The sequence below is a fragment of the Amblyomma mixtum genome, chromosome 3 (assembly GCF_055824585.1).
Source record: "Amblyomma mixtum isolate Tamu chromosome 3, ASM5582458v1, whole genome shotgun sequence".
Taxonomy (NCBI): domain Eukaryota; kingdom Metazoa; phylum Arthropoda; class Arachnida; order Ixodida; family Ixodidae; genus Amblyomma; species Amblyomma mixtum.
Window position 1 is genome coordinate 327,299,107 of NC_143014.1, and position 16,045 is coordinate 327,315,151.

The 16,045-nt window shown below is 45.2% G+C and overlaps 1 protein-coding gene across 2 annotated transcripts in view; it reads right to left on the reverse strand.

The window, feature by feature from the left end:
• Positions 1–15,701, reverse strand: part of Mcad (Medium-chain acyl-CoA dehydrogenase) — a 51,112-nt gene extending 35,411 nt beyond the window's left edge. The window contains exons 1-5 of one of the 2 annotated variants that reach the window (XM_089584024.1): positions 15,499–15,701; positions 13,691–13,787; positions 11,832–11,929; positions 4,585–4,654; positions 4,003–4,103 (exon numbers count right to left, since the gene is read on the reverse strand). In XM_089584024.1, the coding sequence (XP_089440150.1) occupies positions 4,003–4,103; positions 4,585–4,654; positions 11,832–11,929; positions 13,691–13,787; positions 15,499–15,519 (387 nt within the window). In that variant the 5' untranslated portion in view covers positions 15,520–15,701. The remainder of the gene's footprint in view (positions 1–4,002; positions 4,104–4,584; positions 4,655–11,831; positions 11,930–13,690; positions 13,788–15,498) is intronic. The other variant, XM_089584023.1, reaches the window with a different exon arrangement.
• Between the last annotated feature and the right edge of the window lie 344 nt (positions 15,702–16,045).

Here is a 16,045-nt window from a genome sequence, read left to right on the forward strand (position 1 = left end):
TGGCAATGTTTACTACTACAGTAGAACCCCGCTATAATATACTCGGACACAATAAAAACTCTGATATAGTAAAGTGAAACAGTAGTCCCATTTCACTTTGCATAGACTGTACATTTTTTTTTTCCAGTCATAGTAAAGATTTTTTTCAAAGCTATGGTAAAGAGCGTATGACCATGGCGACATACTTCCCACGGAATAATGACAACACGGCATGCGTGAGGCTTAACATTCGGAGGCAAATGGATACTAAAGACGACGAAACGGTGCTCTTTGAGAAAGCTTCACCACCAAACTCACAAACTGTGAGGAGAAGCTAAATTCAGGAAGTTTTTGGGGGGGCTGTGAGGCAAAAAGAAAAAATAAAGCAGGCTATGAATACAGAAAGAAGGCGGTACGGGTCGCTGAGAAAGGAAAGACAGTAAAAGTGCAGTGAAGACCAGAAATAAAGGGGGAACATTCGCAACACGGCAGAACGAAGCACAGGGAAGCGGCGGCACTGCACGGCGTTACCGCCACGCCTCGACTGCGTTGCTGAACTATTGCCTCTTAAACAATGCCAAGACTGAAATTAAACTTAAAACAAATTGAAATAAAACTCACATTAAATTCACAGCTGCATTGTATTTGTGCAAATGCGGTACTTCCACAAGACATGAACAAAATCGAAGACGTGATAACATGAAATGTGATAACTGAAAATAAATAATTATCACATAGTGGGGCAAGAAGAGCACGATGGAAGGTGAGTGTTACTTTTACAAACAAGCACTGTGTTTAGTAAGTAGCCAATTAATTACCAGAGAGCATCCTCAGAGCCGTGCCATCACCAACAATAGATATTGTAAAGACCCTGATATAGTCGAGATTTTTGCTGGTCCGACTCACTTTGCTATGCCGGGGTTCTACTTCACTCACCGTTTCATTCCCATCCAACTCAGTCCGCTAATAAAGCAAGCCAGCCAATCCCTGCTCAGCAAATATCCTCGTTTAGAACAGAACATTGCACCTTAACACCCCCCTCCACTAAGTAGGTCCAGAGTGAGCAGAGTCAGCAGTAAAAACCTCAACTGCTTACTACAGATATCTCCATAATGAAAATGGATATTGCTATTTATCAAGTTTCAAGACATGATCAATCTGAGTTCACCTGACAATATGGCAATACACATCTGTTGCCATCGCCCTTCTACGCCCCTTTTTCCTGTTTTGATCAGGTTGATTTCACAACCCACCTTTCATGGGGACAAAGCACTTGTGCACCTGTCTGCCTCAGTGGAATGAAATGAGTAATTTATTATACCTGCCTTTCTGTTTGGCCCCTTGACATCCACTGCTGTCATCTTTTTTTTTTGTGCCCCTTTTTCTGTTTTTGATGAGGTCGAGTTCATTATCTGCCAGCAAAGAGGGCAAAGCCCTTAAACACCTACCTGCCCCAGTGAAGTGGAGTGAGCACATTTATTTTACCTGCCTTTCTGTTTGGTCTCTTGAATTCCCAATAACATGTGTGTCCTGAAATCTTTGTTCACACTTGCATGCAATGTGAAACTAGATTTCTGCAGTGTGCAATCTGCTGACAATTGCAGCAACATTCTCAAAGTCTCAATTTACGCATCTACCTGAGTGGCCAATGTAACTTTTTCTACATGACACAGGCACTTTGCGACACCTGTAGTACATTCAACGCATACTTTTTTTCCAGTGGACAAATAGCAATCGTCTCTCTGAGCCTGGTTTTCATTACCACTTACTTCACCACAAACAGTGTTGTGAATACTACCTGGACATTGTACCGGTTTGCAATCTTTTTCGGTCCATTAGCTACTTCCAGTAATTCATGGACTTTGCTCACCTCAGAGAACATCCCACTGATCACATATGCAACATCATTTGCAACACTGCACAGATATTAAAAATTTATGCCCGTCACAAGCACCAGAACTTTCGGGCAGCCTTGATCCTCTTCCTTGTTTGCATGCAGTAAGGCCTAAATGTCCAACACTAAGGGCTGCCATCCTGGCCTGTGATGGCACATGACATCACTGGCCATGTGACAATACCCAACTGTCGTGCCTCATGAGTGAACTGTAGCAAGAGTTGGCCCCAGTGGCATCCCTTGAAATGGGACAACCCCTCCTCCCCTAGCCAGGAGAGTGCTACCTCTGCCTGGGTGGGCTGCACACAACTTTGTGCCATGTTCAGTGTAGCAAGGCCCAATCCCAATCAATCGGCCTTGGCAGTGATCACGTGCAACTAAGCAGCCTTCCCAAAGTCTTACCCCCAAAAGCCGTGACAACTGCACGAAGCATGCTGAAACTGTTACCATCATAAATAGTTTAAAAAATAAACGCATTCTCGTCCAACCTTTGCCCTGAGCATGCTCTGTGCCATGGAAGTGAGTCAACAAACCCACTGCAGAGTCCTTGGAGCTGCCCCTCATTTAACAGAGCCAGCTAACAGGGAAAGGTGGGCTGGTTTTGCAGCACTTGGTGTCCAGTTCTTATTCTGATGTCACAGGGTCACAGCATATAAGGTGCGTGTGGCTCGCCAGCATGCAGTCACTTAGATGCTCGCTACCATGGCAGAGGTGAAGGGCCACCCAAACCAGTACTCGAAATAACAATACTGCCACAAATGTGAGCACAAGCGACGACTGTGAAAATAGTAATCGCATACCCATGAAGTACAACATAGGTGACAACGGCAACAGGATCCTGCCATGCGAGTTTACAGTGAACAAACACAGCAGCGAGACCAAGAAGTGGGCACTGCTGAAGCTAAACGTGGCAGACTGCCACAGACTGGCCAGCCACAATGGTGCCAACCGGGGCTTTAAATTTCAGTGGTAGCTGTATATCTGACTGCCCCATTCATCAATAACATTGTCGCAAAGCAGCGTTAAGTGACCAGTTAGCACAAAAATTCACAGCAGCTTTGATGGTCACCTTGCAATTTTTTTGCCACAGTAAGCTGAAACTAGACAAGATGCTTTGAGAGACTAGCTAAAATATGCCGTCATCAAGTACAGTAAGAGCAGTGCCGTGATAGCATTGAGTTGAGATGGAAAGCCATTATTAAATTTCCTGTCTTCCAGTTGGCCCTGCTTCACTAACCAGCACTGAGGAAAAAGTGTGTTTGTCAGTTAAATGCTGCACAAAATACCACAGTAATGGATGGAAACTTGGGCAGGTTGATACATGTGCATATTGGGTGAAACACTGCAGCCAGACAAACGACAGACAGAAGAAGGAAACAACACAGACCAGTCCCTCTCTTGTCTGGCTGCATTGTTCCATTCAATATGCACAAGATACTAAGTTCAGGATCTGAGGTGCTGTTCCAAGTGAAACAGTACATGCTGATTTGGTATTTACTTTTGTACCTTGCATTTCTCCTTGCTTCCTGCCAAAAGCAACCATTTCCTTACTGTTCACTTCAGTGATAGTTTTTCTCAAGAGGCCTGCAAGTTGCACTTTTCCTCGGACCATTGCTGCACAGCTCTTCACATCCCAGTTGCAAAACTCGCCCTGAACACAGGCTCTTTCCTGGTTGCATTTTTCAGTCCTCAACCACACTGGCCCATCCAAGGCCCCGTGCTCGGCTGGAGTCCAAGTTTTGGGACACAAATCCCCACTCCCATTGAAGGATATGGTGGATCACCCAAGATCCGACAACCATAATGAACATTTCTGAAAACAAAGAGCCCCTGCAGGCACTCCACATCTGAACTCTCGATACTGTTACGTTCAGAGTTGGAAACTATCAGTACCATGGGTGTTGCGTGACAATGAACACTTCTCATGTGACAAAGTAACAGAGAGTGGCGCTAGATATTGAGATATAGCAACAACCCACGCCCCTTTACAGAATGCATTTAAACCATCACACTAACACAACCGATTAATGGGCTGCCTTAAGCAATACGACACGCAAATTGTGCAGAGTTTTGCAACTGGACTGGGCCAATATGCTGTCATGGCAACAAAGGCAAGCCACTCTTATTACCCCAAGGCCCGTTCCTTCAAGAATGGTTTTGATGCCCGAGCAGGCGTACGCAACCTCTTCTGTCACCAGACAATGGCTGACGAGGCTTAGATTGCTGCCACCTGGCGAGAGATGACACACAAGGATCAGGGGCACAAAAGTCCAATGGTCACACACCGCACCACCTCACCAGTACTCATCTCACAAGTTGGAACACACACACTAGACGTAGCCCCAGGGGCACCTCAAACAATGTGAACAGGTATAGTTCTAATTACCACCCATTGCACAACATTAGTTTCAAGCCTGTACTTTACGCACACAAAAATTCTGCTGCACATCCTTGCAAAACAATGATGAAAGCCTTTTCCAGAGCTTCAGCTATAGTTGAGAGCGCTCGAGAGAGAAAAAAAATTACACTACATTCAAGAGCTAGATGACACAACGTGCACACCAACGCATTATTATCAAGTGCACCTCTGATCATCATGTACAAGAAATGTGTTCAACAGCAGCACAGCAACATAATGAGAGCAAGAAGCTGGTTGTGAATAACATAACAGTTGACTTTCTATGTTTACAGGAGGAGGGAAGTGCACTGACCGTACTTTGCAGGAATGGAGAGGTTCATCAGGCCAACTTCGAAAGCCTTCTTGACAATATCCCAGGGAAACTGCAAAAGGCACGGCTCATTAGATGAAATGCTCTTCCAGACCCCATCAGTGCACAAGGCTTAAGCACGGGTGCTGCGTAAAAAAACATGGGCAAGAAGACGACAAGGACAGGCAGAGGTCCTGTCTGCACCCGTCCTTGTCATCTTCTCGTCCGTTTTTTGCACAGTACCCTTGCTTAACCATGCATGAACGACTCGTCCAACAGCATGCACTCGTGCACAAGGCTTTTTGCAGCTCCTTCCTTCCACACCAGGCCCCTGCAGACCCAGGTGCCACCCCAGCAAACGACATCCCCAACCTGTGCCACCAAGGCTGATGTCACAAATGCTACGATCAGCTCTGTATTGCAGTACAGCAGAACAAATCTGTGCAAGAGGGATACCGTGAAGGCGTAAAATGCAAAACAGCCATCGCAGACACCAAGCATAAACACATTATACAGCTGCATCAACTCACAGCTGGCACATTAAAAAATTGCAATGACAACCAATGATGGGTGCAATGGTAGGGACTGCAGCCAGCTGGGCTGGGCACTGTTTTAGATGTACCGTAGATCAGGCCACTACAAAGAATACCTACTCTATTTGCTGGGATACACTCTGCAGACTATACATGTTTCAATGCTCAAATTTTATGCTGCACAGACTACCTGCAGATGCACACTATATTACATTTTTTCTTCCTGTATCGCCCACTGTAGCACGCCATGCCCAACACAATTCTCACAATCGCAAAGTTTTTTTGTTTTTTTTTACAGACCTAGTTTGCTACCATTATTACTACGAACCTCACTGGCTGTATGTGCACTTACTAGCAGTAAACAGTACCTGCTATTCGATTCAATTCACACCACACTTTCACTGTTCGAACTATTCAAGCCTCCTAATTGTTTGGAAATTACGAATTTCTTGTTCATCTAAACTCACGGTGAAACATCGCGACATTCCCCAATGGCAGTACCTCATACCTGCCACACGAGTTAACTTCGAACTCTTTCCTCACAGAATCGACTTCCAGCATGCGGCAAATGTCCACGCGTGGCAGATGCCCAGGCGCACAAAATCATAGTGTTGACAACCACCAACAGCTGTCACCGCGCACTCACAGGTCGAAAAATGAAGTGCAGCAACGAAGTGCAGCACAATGCGGCAAGCCACTGCGTCTAGCTATGATGCAGACAACAGATGCGTGCGGACCTGACCAAGCAGCAATCCTCTCGTTTTATAGCACTACCATAAAATGTGCACGCACACGGAAGCGATCCGGCTTGTGGAGGATAGCGGACGGGGCGAAGTTGCGGGCAGGGTATTTCCCAACACTGCGTGCGCTACTGTGGTTGTTTCATGGCGAACGCTTTGACCATTCTAAATTTTTGCCAGTTAGAATTTTGAAAATGTGCATTTCAGGCCACTGAGGCTAAGAAAAATGACAAACCTCGCACCCGACGCATGGCCGCGCAACCTCCCCACGTACAATGCAACGCACTCTCTAGGGCATCTAACGGCGTGGCTTTGTTTTCGCGCCATCGCAGTTGGCGATGGCGTTTGGGTGGTTTGGGAAATTGGGGCCCATCGTGGGGCTTGCAGACCAGCAAAAGCAATGCGCGAGGGCTACGAGGGCTATGCTTTGGGCAGCATTCTACGACCAGTGCTTTGCCTTAGAGTGTCGCGAGGGAGGGTCGTCCCACTTGTGTTACAGCTCGGGTTCCTGCTCTTCTGTTCATTTTGCGAGCAGTCTTGCTGCGTTTTGCCAGCAGTGCCTTGCCTCGCTGTTAATCGACTGTCGACGTCACTCCTCCAGTATGGAGGTATCTGGCCACCTTAAAATGCTTCATGACAACTCTCAGTGCACTCCTTTTCTTTGTCATACAAGCCTTAAACCAAACTGTGATATTACGGCTTTTTTTCACTGACAGCAATTATTAGTTCAGAAATTTGTGAACAAGGTATTATGCTTGTGCCACAAGGGCAAATTTAATGCCAGTAAATACGAGCTCCAGGCGCACACGAGAAATGCCAATAAATGCGTAATGTTAGAGACAGAAATGGTAATAGCGCTATAGCAAGACGTACACAAGAAAGACTGACACAGGACATGCGCTAAACTATTCTGAGTTTATTTACTGTAAAGCCAGCAAATATATAGAAGATTTAAGGCATGCGCAAAAAACACAGGCACAACAAGGCCTCAACAAAACTGCACAAGATATGATATCTCAGTCTTGAAAAGGCGGACCGAAGTATCACTTACACAATCTAATCCCTTCTTTCTAATGTGGAATGCTTCCAAATGCTTCCACTCCTGCCCAGAATCTTTATCTCCCGAAGCTCACACTTCTTGCATTGCTGGCATCTTTTTTGCCCCGGCCCATGTTCTGCCGCACGATTACACACGAAGCACTCAGCGCAGTGCTGCAAAAGAAGTTGTGTTTTGTGCTCCACGAAGGCTTGCCCAGCTATGTGCGCGAATTGGGAGCGATAAAAAGAGCTCCTGCAGCAAAAAGCAAGGCAAGCAGTACGTGAAGTGCTCCACAGGTGTGGTGTACGAGATACCCCTGACCTGCGGAAAAGCCTATGTGGGCCAAACGGGGCGGTGCGTTAAATGACCGCGCGGCTGAGCACACATGCACAACAATCTAGGAGGTGCACATCTCTTGCAGCACTGCGCTGAGTGCTTCGTGTGTAATCGTGCGGCAGAACATGGGCCGGGGCAAAAAAAGATGCCAGCAATGCAAAAAGTGTGAGCCACAGCTTCGGGAGATAAAGATTCTGGGCAGGAGCGAAGATATGAACCACCTTTTCAAGACTGAGATATCATATCTTGAACAGTTTTGTTGATGCCTTGTTGTACCGGTTTTTTGCACATGCCTTAAATTTTCTATATATTTGCTGGCTTTGCCGTAAATAAACTCAGATGAAGTTAGCGCATGTCCTGTGTCAGCCTTTCTTGAATACGTCTCGCTGTAGCACTATTACCATTTCTGTGTCAAATAATGCACCATCTAGCCGAAATTGACATTCTTCTAAATGCTTAATGCCTAAGTGTGTTAAGGGGGGGGAGACAATGGTCTTGAAACGAAAATTTTTACTATTAGAGATATTGTAATGAAATTAAGTATGTATATATAATTCTTCCTCTTGTTTTCAGAAATAAGTTTCGCCATAGCTCAATTACTTCCCATATTACGAGCAAATAACTTCAGCCTAATTATTTTCTTACTGGTCATTAAGACACCTTCCCTAAATATTTTTTGGTTCCAATTGAAATGGAGCAGCAGCCAAAGACCTGCAATGTGGAGCTATGCTATTTATATTGTTACTGAGGTACATCACTATATTTCAGTTTTAGTAATGTCAAAGCATCATAATAATGAAATATAATTGGTGACATTATTGTTCACAATATTTCATGTGCTCAGTCAGCCAAGAAAAATTAGCATAGCTTCATGGCTTAGTTTGTTCTGAATTCAACGGTATAAGATTAATTAAAATCGCACAATAAAAACACAACAAAAACTTCCTTAACGCTAGTCATGAAGGCAGAAAGGTGAAGCTGAGAAAAGTGCATTTGAAGTGCATGCGCCAGCCATTCGGAGGTCGTTGCGGAGGTGAACGTTCCAACGTTCCAACAGCGTTGTGAACGTTCCAACAGGATTTCACAGCAGTAAGTGATATGGGGACGTAGAGAAGAGCACCAGCTTCTGAACAAGACCAAGGAGGTGGCCATTGGGGACACAGTCGTGATAAGTTACGGGCTTCAAGTTCTGCCACATTTCGCTCCGAAATCACCATTTTGACGCTTTGGAGGCATCAAATGTATCATTTTTAAAAGTTGGAGGTCAAATTATATCTTGAAACTTTGTAGGCAGGTACTCTAGAGTATATTGAACCTGAATAGAATATGCCACTTTTGAAAAATCAAAATTTTTGCTTTTTTTTTACCATTTCAAGACCTGCATCTACCCTTAATGCCATTAATTTTTAAGTTCATGCCACACGTACAGATCTAATATCATTATATGTATGTCATGACGATGACAATGCCTGCAAGGTAGTCAAAAATTGGAATTGATTTTAAACACTGCTAATGAGCACAAAATCTTGGCAAAGTTGTCCAAATGTAATGTAAAAATTATTGTGCCCAAAATAACCCTGCTTTTGGTTGACAAGTCGAAAAAGCAGACTTAAACTTGCGTGTCAGCAACGCACAGGTGCACGAGCCAATTTGTCAGAAGTGCCGGTCAAAATGGCGCCATTCACTTTAAAAATGCAGCAGAGGTACCTAATCTAACTAAAAGCTATCAATAAACCACTTGCTACTTGATAGCAAGTTGTTACTAACAAATCTGCATGCTTTTTACGCACGGAATGAGGTCGCGAGTACACATTTCTGTGTGATGAACTCAGTACCTTGGGAATGGCAGCAAGGCTAAGGTCATTAAATTTTTGCATGAGACACCACGTGAATGCCATGAAAACTTAATACCCGCGCCACACGGGCAAAATTAATGAGAGTAAGTGCCTACTGCCTTACTGTTTTAATAGCATTCACACGGTGGCTTTATAAGGAACTGCTCAGTACTGCAGATGCAATACTGATTTGTTTTCTTTTTTTCTTGTGTTGATATCTCCTCCCTTAATCACTGATGCCTTATGCTACTAAGCAAGTCAGCTTTTTGCACAGGTCAGCTTTTCTCTTCAACATTTTTTTTTTTTTGCTGCTTTGTCTGCGTAATGTTTTTACTGTGTAACCAGTATAGTCCCCTTTCGATGGAAAATCTGGGATCCATTTGCCTGTCTCTGTGAATGTGAGCATGTTTGTGTGTGCATGTGCATGTATAGACTGTTCCACAATTAAAACTTGCGCAGTAGAAGCAGTAGAATGCTCCTCACAGCTAAACCGGTGAATTGTTCGAGCTCAAATTTAGCACAGAAATGGCGTTTAGTCGGCAGAATTGTTTTATACCATACTTTTTGGGGTACTTGCCGGAATCAATAAAGTTGAATATTAGCATAGCCTGCAGTGACGACGAAACAAAACCGGCTGCTCTCTCAGCAGTTGCACTGGTGGCACCATCTCGCTGGTCGACCGTGGAAATTGGGCAAAGGACGGGGGTCATTTGCGGGAGCTTTGATGACTCTTCAGCAACTGCTTTATCAGTGATCATAAAAAGCTTAGTTTGGCCAAAACTGTACTAAGTTTGAAGACTTTCGTGGTACAGCATCCTCAAACTTCCCGCAAAACACTCCCCCAACCCCTTTGCCGAATCTCCACGGCCTACGAACGAAATGGTGCCCCCAGTGCAATCGCTGAGAAAGCGGCCAGTTTCGTTTCTAAAGACGATGCGAATATCCAACTTTTTCTTGTTGATTCAGGCAAGTACCCCAAACAAATGCGGCATAAAACAATTCTGCCGACCAAATGCCAATTCTGTGCGAAATTTGAGCTCGAACAATTCACCGGTTTAGCTATGAGGTGCAGTTTAAGGCGCGCGTTTAATTGCGGAACACGCTGTATGTGAAGCCTCCACCCCCTTGCACCCCTAGCAGATCGGGGCACCTTGCCTCCACCCGAGCATCCGGTGGGTGCACCTCCCACCCAAGACCCTCCACATCCACCAGAAGCCAACCCAGCAGCAGAAAGAAAAAGTGACTGCGAAATAAGACTCAGACGCAATAGGAAGACTATCACCGTAAAAGCAAAATGTACAACCTGTGATCTTGATGGATATGATCGCCTGTGCATTTTTTCCATTTTTTTTTTCCATCGGGGGTAATAATGCCACAGGCCTAACCGTGTGCAAGTCCCGTACCGAGTTGCACAGGAGACAAAGTGACTGTCAACGTGTGAGGAGCACCCAAGCTATAACTGGCTGGCAACTAAAAATCATCCTTGGTCCAACCACTGCATCAGCCTCTGTTGGTTTGTGAAAATATTCACCAAATGAACCCAAAACGAAAGATTACTTGTATTGATGCTTTCCACATTGCATTTCAACTGCAGCTATGGCTAGCCTCAAAACAGCCTGTTGAAAATAACCCAAGATTTTCAGAAACAGAAGTGAGTACATATAGCTTGTGCATCTGCTGAAAATATGCTCCATGCTGCTTGAACCTGTTGCTTTTCATTGTATTGCACTGTAAAGTCCAATCTATCAGCCTCACTGAGGAGGTCATGCTGCAACTAAGCTGAAAGCACGTTTATTTCACCAAGGCTGCAAAAAATGGGATATTCGAGCAGACTCCTTTCCATCGTTGCAAAATCCCTCTTGATGCAATTCACAAGGCAAGGAAAGTGGGAGTTTACGCAACCTGACAGAGCAAAGTAGCTGTGATTCCTTACATCCACTAACTCTCTCACATGATCAAGACAGGCAGGCATGAAAGTATAGCCTTTCTCTGCCCCTAACAGGCTTGCAATGCCTAGCATGGAAATCAACAAAGTATAGAAAAAGTCTTGCAGGAAAAAACATTACCGCATGTGTCACACGCTACATATCATCCCTTTATCTTACGGACAATGGAACAGTGGCAGGGGTGCACTGACTGTTTATAAAAACAAGCATACTGACTGAAAGGCCTGATTGGCAGCCACCTAGCCCTGCAGTGGCAATAAAGAAGTTGTGTTCTCCTTTCTGGTAACTACAAACATCAAATGGTATCACCCAAGAAAGGGCAACAATATTTATACTACACTCAGCACTTTCAAGAATGGTGAGGCATGAGTCCATCTGTCACACTACATCTTAAAGAAATCACTTGTCAGATTGACTTCTATGTCTCGCTCTCTGTCTCATCCACGCTGTTATTTTTTAATGTGATTTGCATATTTTCATGTACCTGAAGCCCGAGTATGACAGTATAAAACATCCAGTTGATATTCAACATCTCTGTTCACCTCCCCTCTTGTCGTCCTGTTAATTCACTTTTCACAACGTTTTTGGCAACATGCCCAGCCCACTTCTCACAACCTGTCAACGGGTTCGATCCTCTGGTCTCATCAACAATGTCCCTGCAAAGTCAGCTCAATGTCACATGTTCCAGCACCTTGAACAGAAGAATGATCGGCTATCCACACCCAAGCCAACAATGCATGTCAGCGTAGCGTACAGCCAGCAGTTGCCTGTGTAACCGCTGACTGTACGGCACACTGCAGAGTGATTTCAATGCGGCCTACCTCCCCGGTGCGGTCGTAGTGTGCTGCCTTGGGAAGGATCTCCTCTCGGGAAAATTTGCGCGCCAGGTTCTGATACTCCTTCTGCTCCTCCGACAGCTCTGCACAGACACACCACCCTCGCTCACTTCCAAGTCTTCGCAAGCAGAAATGAGCAACAACTCACACATTCAAGTGCGGAAATTCTCACAAAGCCCACACGACATGGGCCATAGCAACAACCGAAGACGTCTCGCAAAAAGCTTTACATGTGTCCGCACACTGGAACTCAGCACCAACCCTGAGACAACGTAACTTAAAGAAACAGCAGGTGGTAACATTAGGGCTACAGTCCACACCGTCCTGCACTGCTCCACTGATGACAAATCACCCCAGCAAATCAAAACAGCTTTTCAATGTTTGACTAAACCAAATAAGCCAGAGGCATCAAAACTCTTGAGCTTATAATTATGTCTACTGACTACCTTCTTGTTTAGGTTAATAAAAAAAGGTTTATCAGCAGATTACTTTTTGTTGCGGAGGAATTCTGTGTGGCCGTCCTATATGTGGGTGGAGCTTCACTGCAGAGTGAAGTCGTATCACCTGATACTTCACCTAATACTTCGCACAATTTTAAAACATAGGCTTTTTGAGTTAGAGCAGCGCTTTTTTCGGCATAGCATGGTCACCAGTGCAGTACATCAGAAAACCGCTAAGACATGGTAACTAACAGGCTGGTTAACTAATATTGAATAGTCAACTTTTTAACTATTACTGTTAGGCTCCTTAATTATTCAGAGCCGTGTAGCCCACTGTAAACAATATCCATATCAGTTTTTAGACTTTTTAAAACACAGATACCCTTGGCGCTGTGGCCCAACAAATATTGGTTTCATTGCACCAAAATACATGTGTTTTCGAGAAGCTTGCAGGCAAAGCAACCTCTCCAGTGCACGTAACTAGTCTAAATAGCTCAAATTTTCTGGGCCACAGTGCCAAGGGTAACTGCGTTTTCATAATTCTCAAAATTGAAATGGATATTACTTTCGGTGGCACACACGCCTCTCAGTAATTAATGAGCATAAAAGTAATAGTCAAATTTAACTATTCAATATTAGTTAACCAGCCTGCTAGTTACCACGTCTTAGCTGTATTCTGATGTACTACACTGCTGACAATGCTATGCCGAAAAAAGCACTTTTCTAACTCAAAAAGCCTATTTTTAAAAACTATGTAAAGTCTTAAGTGAAACGCCCTGTATATAGAACACCCTCCCCAACGTCTTCCACTGCAATGCCAGTCTTGCACCTTTTCACTCCCCAGCACAAGAGCATGGGCGAACTGGTTCATTGCTGGAAACTTAACTGCTTCACAATCGGACAATGGCACATAAGAGAAAAAACACAGGGCATGCTACATGTGTGCCCTGCACAGGAAATACACATCAGCAGTCCAATATTAAAACCATGACAGCTACATCATGTAGTCAGCACTGTGCAGACACATTGTCCTAAACAGCTGTGAAGGTCTGTGCCCAAACCAACACAAAGTGACTAGAGACAAGCACACACATGGTTATCTCACACTGCTCTGCTAGTTGGTTTGAGATTACTGACAGCAGTGCATGGCATGCCAGCAAAGGAAGAAGGCTGTGGTGATTACTAGCAAGTGAGCTCTTAAGTTATCGCTTCATACTGCCTAGACAGACAGCATTGACTCATGATGAAGATTTTATCATCATATACTGCACATTTATGTGATACGTAGGATATGGCAATAATTAAATAAGTCTCACCCCCCATATGTCTTTATGTGCAGTATAATTAGTAAAAACACCATGCTGCAAAGGAACGGTGCCACTGGCATTCCCCATGGCGACTCACCAAAGCAGTATCCCCCATTGTTTGCCTTGGCTGCAGCAGCAGCTGCCTCAGCAGACAGGGGCCGGCACTGCTGGATGGACTTCAGCGTGCGGATCGCCTGCACACGAAATGGACCACTTTGAGCCACACAAAAAATGCACCGGCTGCTCCAGTCACAGCTAAACAGAAATTCAAGCCCCAGTCATGCTTTTCTACACCTCTGTAACCTCTGTAGTGCCAACCACCAGTTGTATCAATGCGCCTCTGCAAGGAATCCATTTTTCTCTCTGTCCACGATTTATCAGCGGGTCTCAAGCAACACAGTGCATCTTTGTGAAATTCCACGCACACTCCCTGCTCGAAGAAACAGAATGCCAATGGAGATGCCAGGAGGATGTGGTGGTGCTTTGCAAAGCAGTGACTGACCAACCTGCAAACACTGACCAATCTGCCAATATGGCCACACCGTGGAGAGGCAGGTTTTCCACAGAAAACCACGCAAGCCAACCCGAACTGGACTGTTTGGCAGCAAGAGATTTATATGCCACATATCCTTCCTCTGAATTCAACAAAGCCTCATACAATCAATGACACCTCTGCCAACTACCTTTCTCTGCTGATGAGAAAATGTAGCACGTTCTCACATTTCTGTCATTTTTTTCTGAGCGCTCGCGGGAAACGTACTGCTACTCATTGAACTGAGGAGACAAGAATGCTGACACAGTATACACGTAACTAACATAAAGAGTGCACAGATAAGAATACTCCTCACACACACATGAAAACTACTCACACACACATGAATACTACTACCGGATCACCCACTGAGGCAATTACACAAAATGGAGATTTAGATTTACTGTCCTTTTCTGCCGTTTCAAAGATTAATGTTTGCGTGGCAGTGCTTCAGACATTAAACCTGCCTAGGAGCTTAATGTCAACGCGAAGGTTTTAGTTTTGTTTTATTTCTTCCCTGCGCTTCTCCCATGGCACCAAGCCAGCATCCTTGCTCAAATAGCCACTCGCTTTCGTAACAAATATTTACATCACCGGCTAACGGAGTCCATACTTAAAGCAGAACAAAAACTCAACAGCCACGCAAGCACTTATTCGGGTCAATTGCATGAAATATCAGGAGCCCGCAGCAGACGCGTATGCGCCCATCGCGACAAAACGACAGAATTATTCGTACAGAAGAACGAGGTCTTAGTGCCAAGCCGTATCTCAAGCCGCGATTCGCACATACTGATAAGCGATAGGTGACATCCGGGTACAAGTACGAACCGTACCCACTACAGGATGACCGTCCAATGTGCGACACAATAAGACACCTACACGAGAAGATGAGAGTGAAAACGTCGCAGAGGGTTCAAGGTGCGCCGCAGTACACGGTACACTCCGATCAATGAAACTGCGATCCCGATTTCCTTTTGCGCTTTGAGAGGAAAACCAGTTCTATGGAGAATAATTGCTCCCACTTTGCGCAACATTGTGCAAGCATGATTGCCCACAGCGTTCGACACACAACTAGCCTAACTGAGCCCGTAATCGGCGACTTATATCTAGTTTGCAACTCAATGCGCCGTAATTATGACGCCGCAGCGCGTACGACATGCGCGCATCTTTTCCTCCCGTCGACAGTTTCCATGTTCGAGACATAATCTGACTGGCAATCTTGATTGATTTACTTCAACAGCACGGCTAATCAGGACGCGCACTTTGTCATTCAATGCAATATTATTCTTTTTCTTTTCTTTTTTTCTGGCGGCTGAGTGCGTCGTCGGCGGCACCACACAGGCAGAGGAGAAAAGGATGACCCCCTGGCTCACCTTAGTAAGTCTCGCAGCCATCTTCGTCAGTGTAGCGATCTTCCCAAAGTGTCTCGCGTCAACAAGCGCAGCTGCAGCTCAGGAAGCCACTACAAGGAAATCGAGACTGCGGGACCTTGGCGCTACGCGCACAGCACAAGGACGACCGCCGCTATGACGCGCTCCACAGGCCGGCCGCTCGCTCGGCGTACGGCGCCGCGGCGCCGCTGCCGTCAAACGGGCTGAATCAACGAAAAAATAAAGATTAAGAACTCGCTGTTGCCAGACTTCAAGTCAGCGCGCTCTGACTTTAGGGCTGGCCAGTGAGGGCGCCAAGGGAGAAGAGGGTTCCAGGTCGTTATAAACATGGTTATAAAAGTACTGCTCGGCGCTTCATTCAGCCCTCATCAGACACCCTCGCCGGTCAGCGAATGTGTGAAGCTATTGCCGCTACATTTTGTTCATTTTATATTGTTTTTTTTTTAATCTTTGCGAGCAGTGTTACGACGGTAACGATCGAAGGTATCATGCCCGAAATTTGACTCGCTACCCCTCAATGAAGATTCTG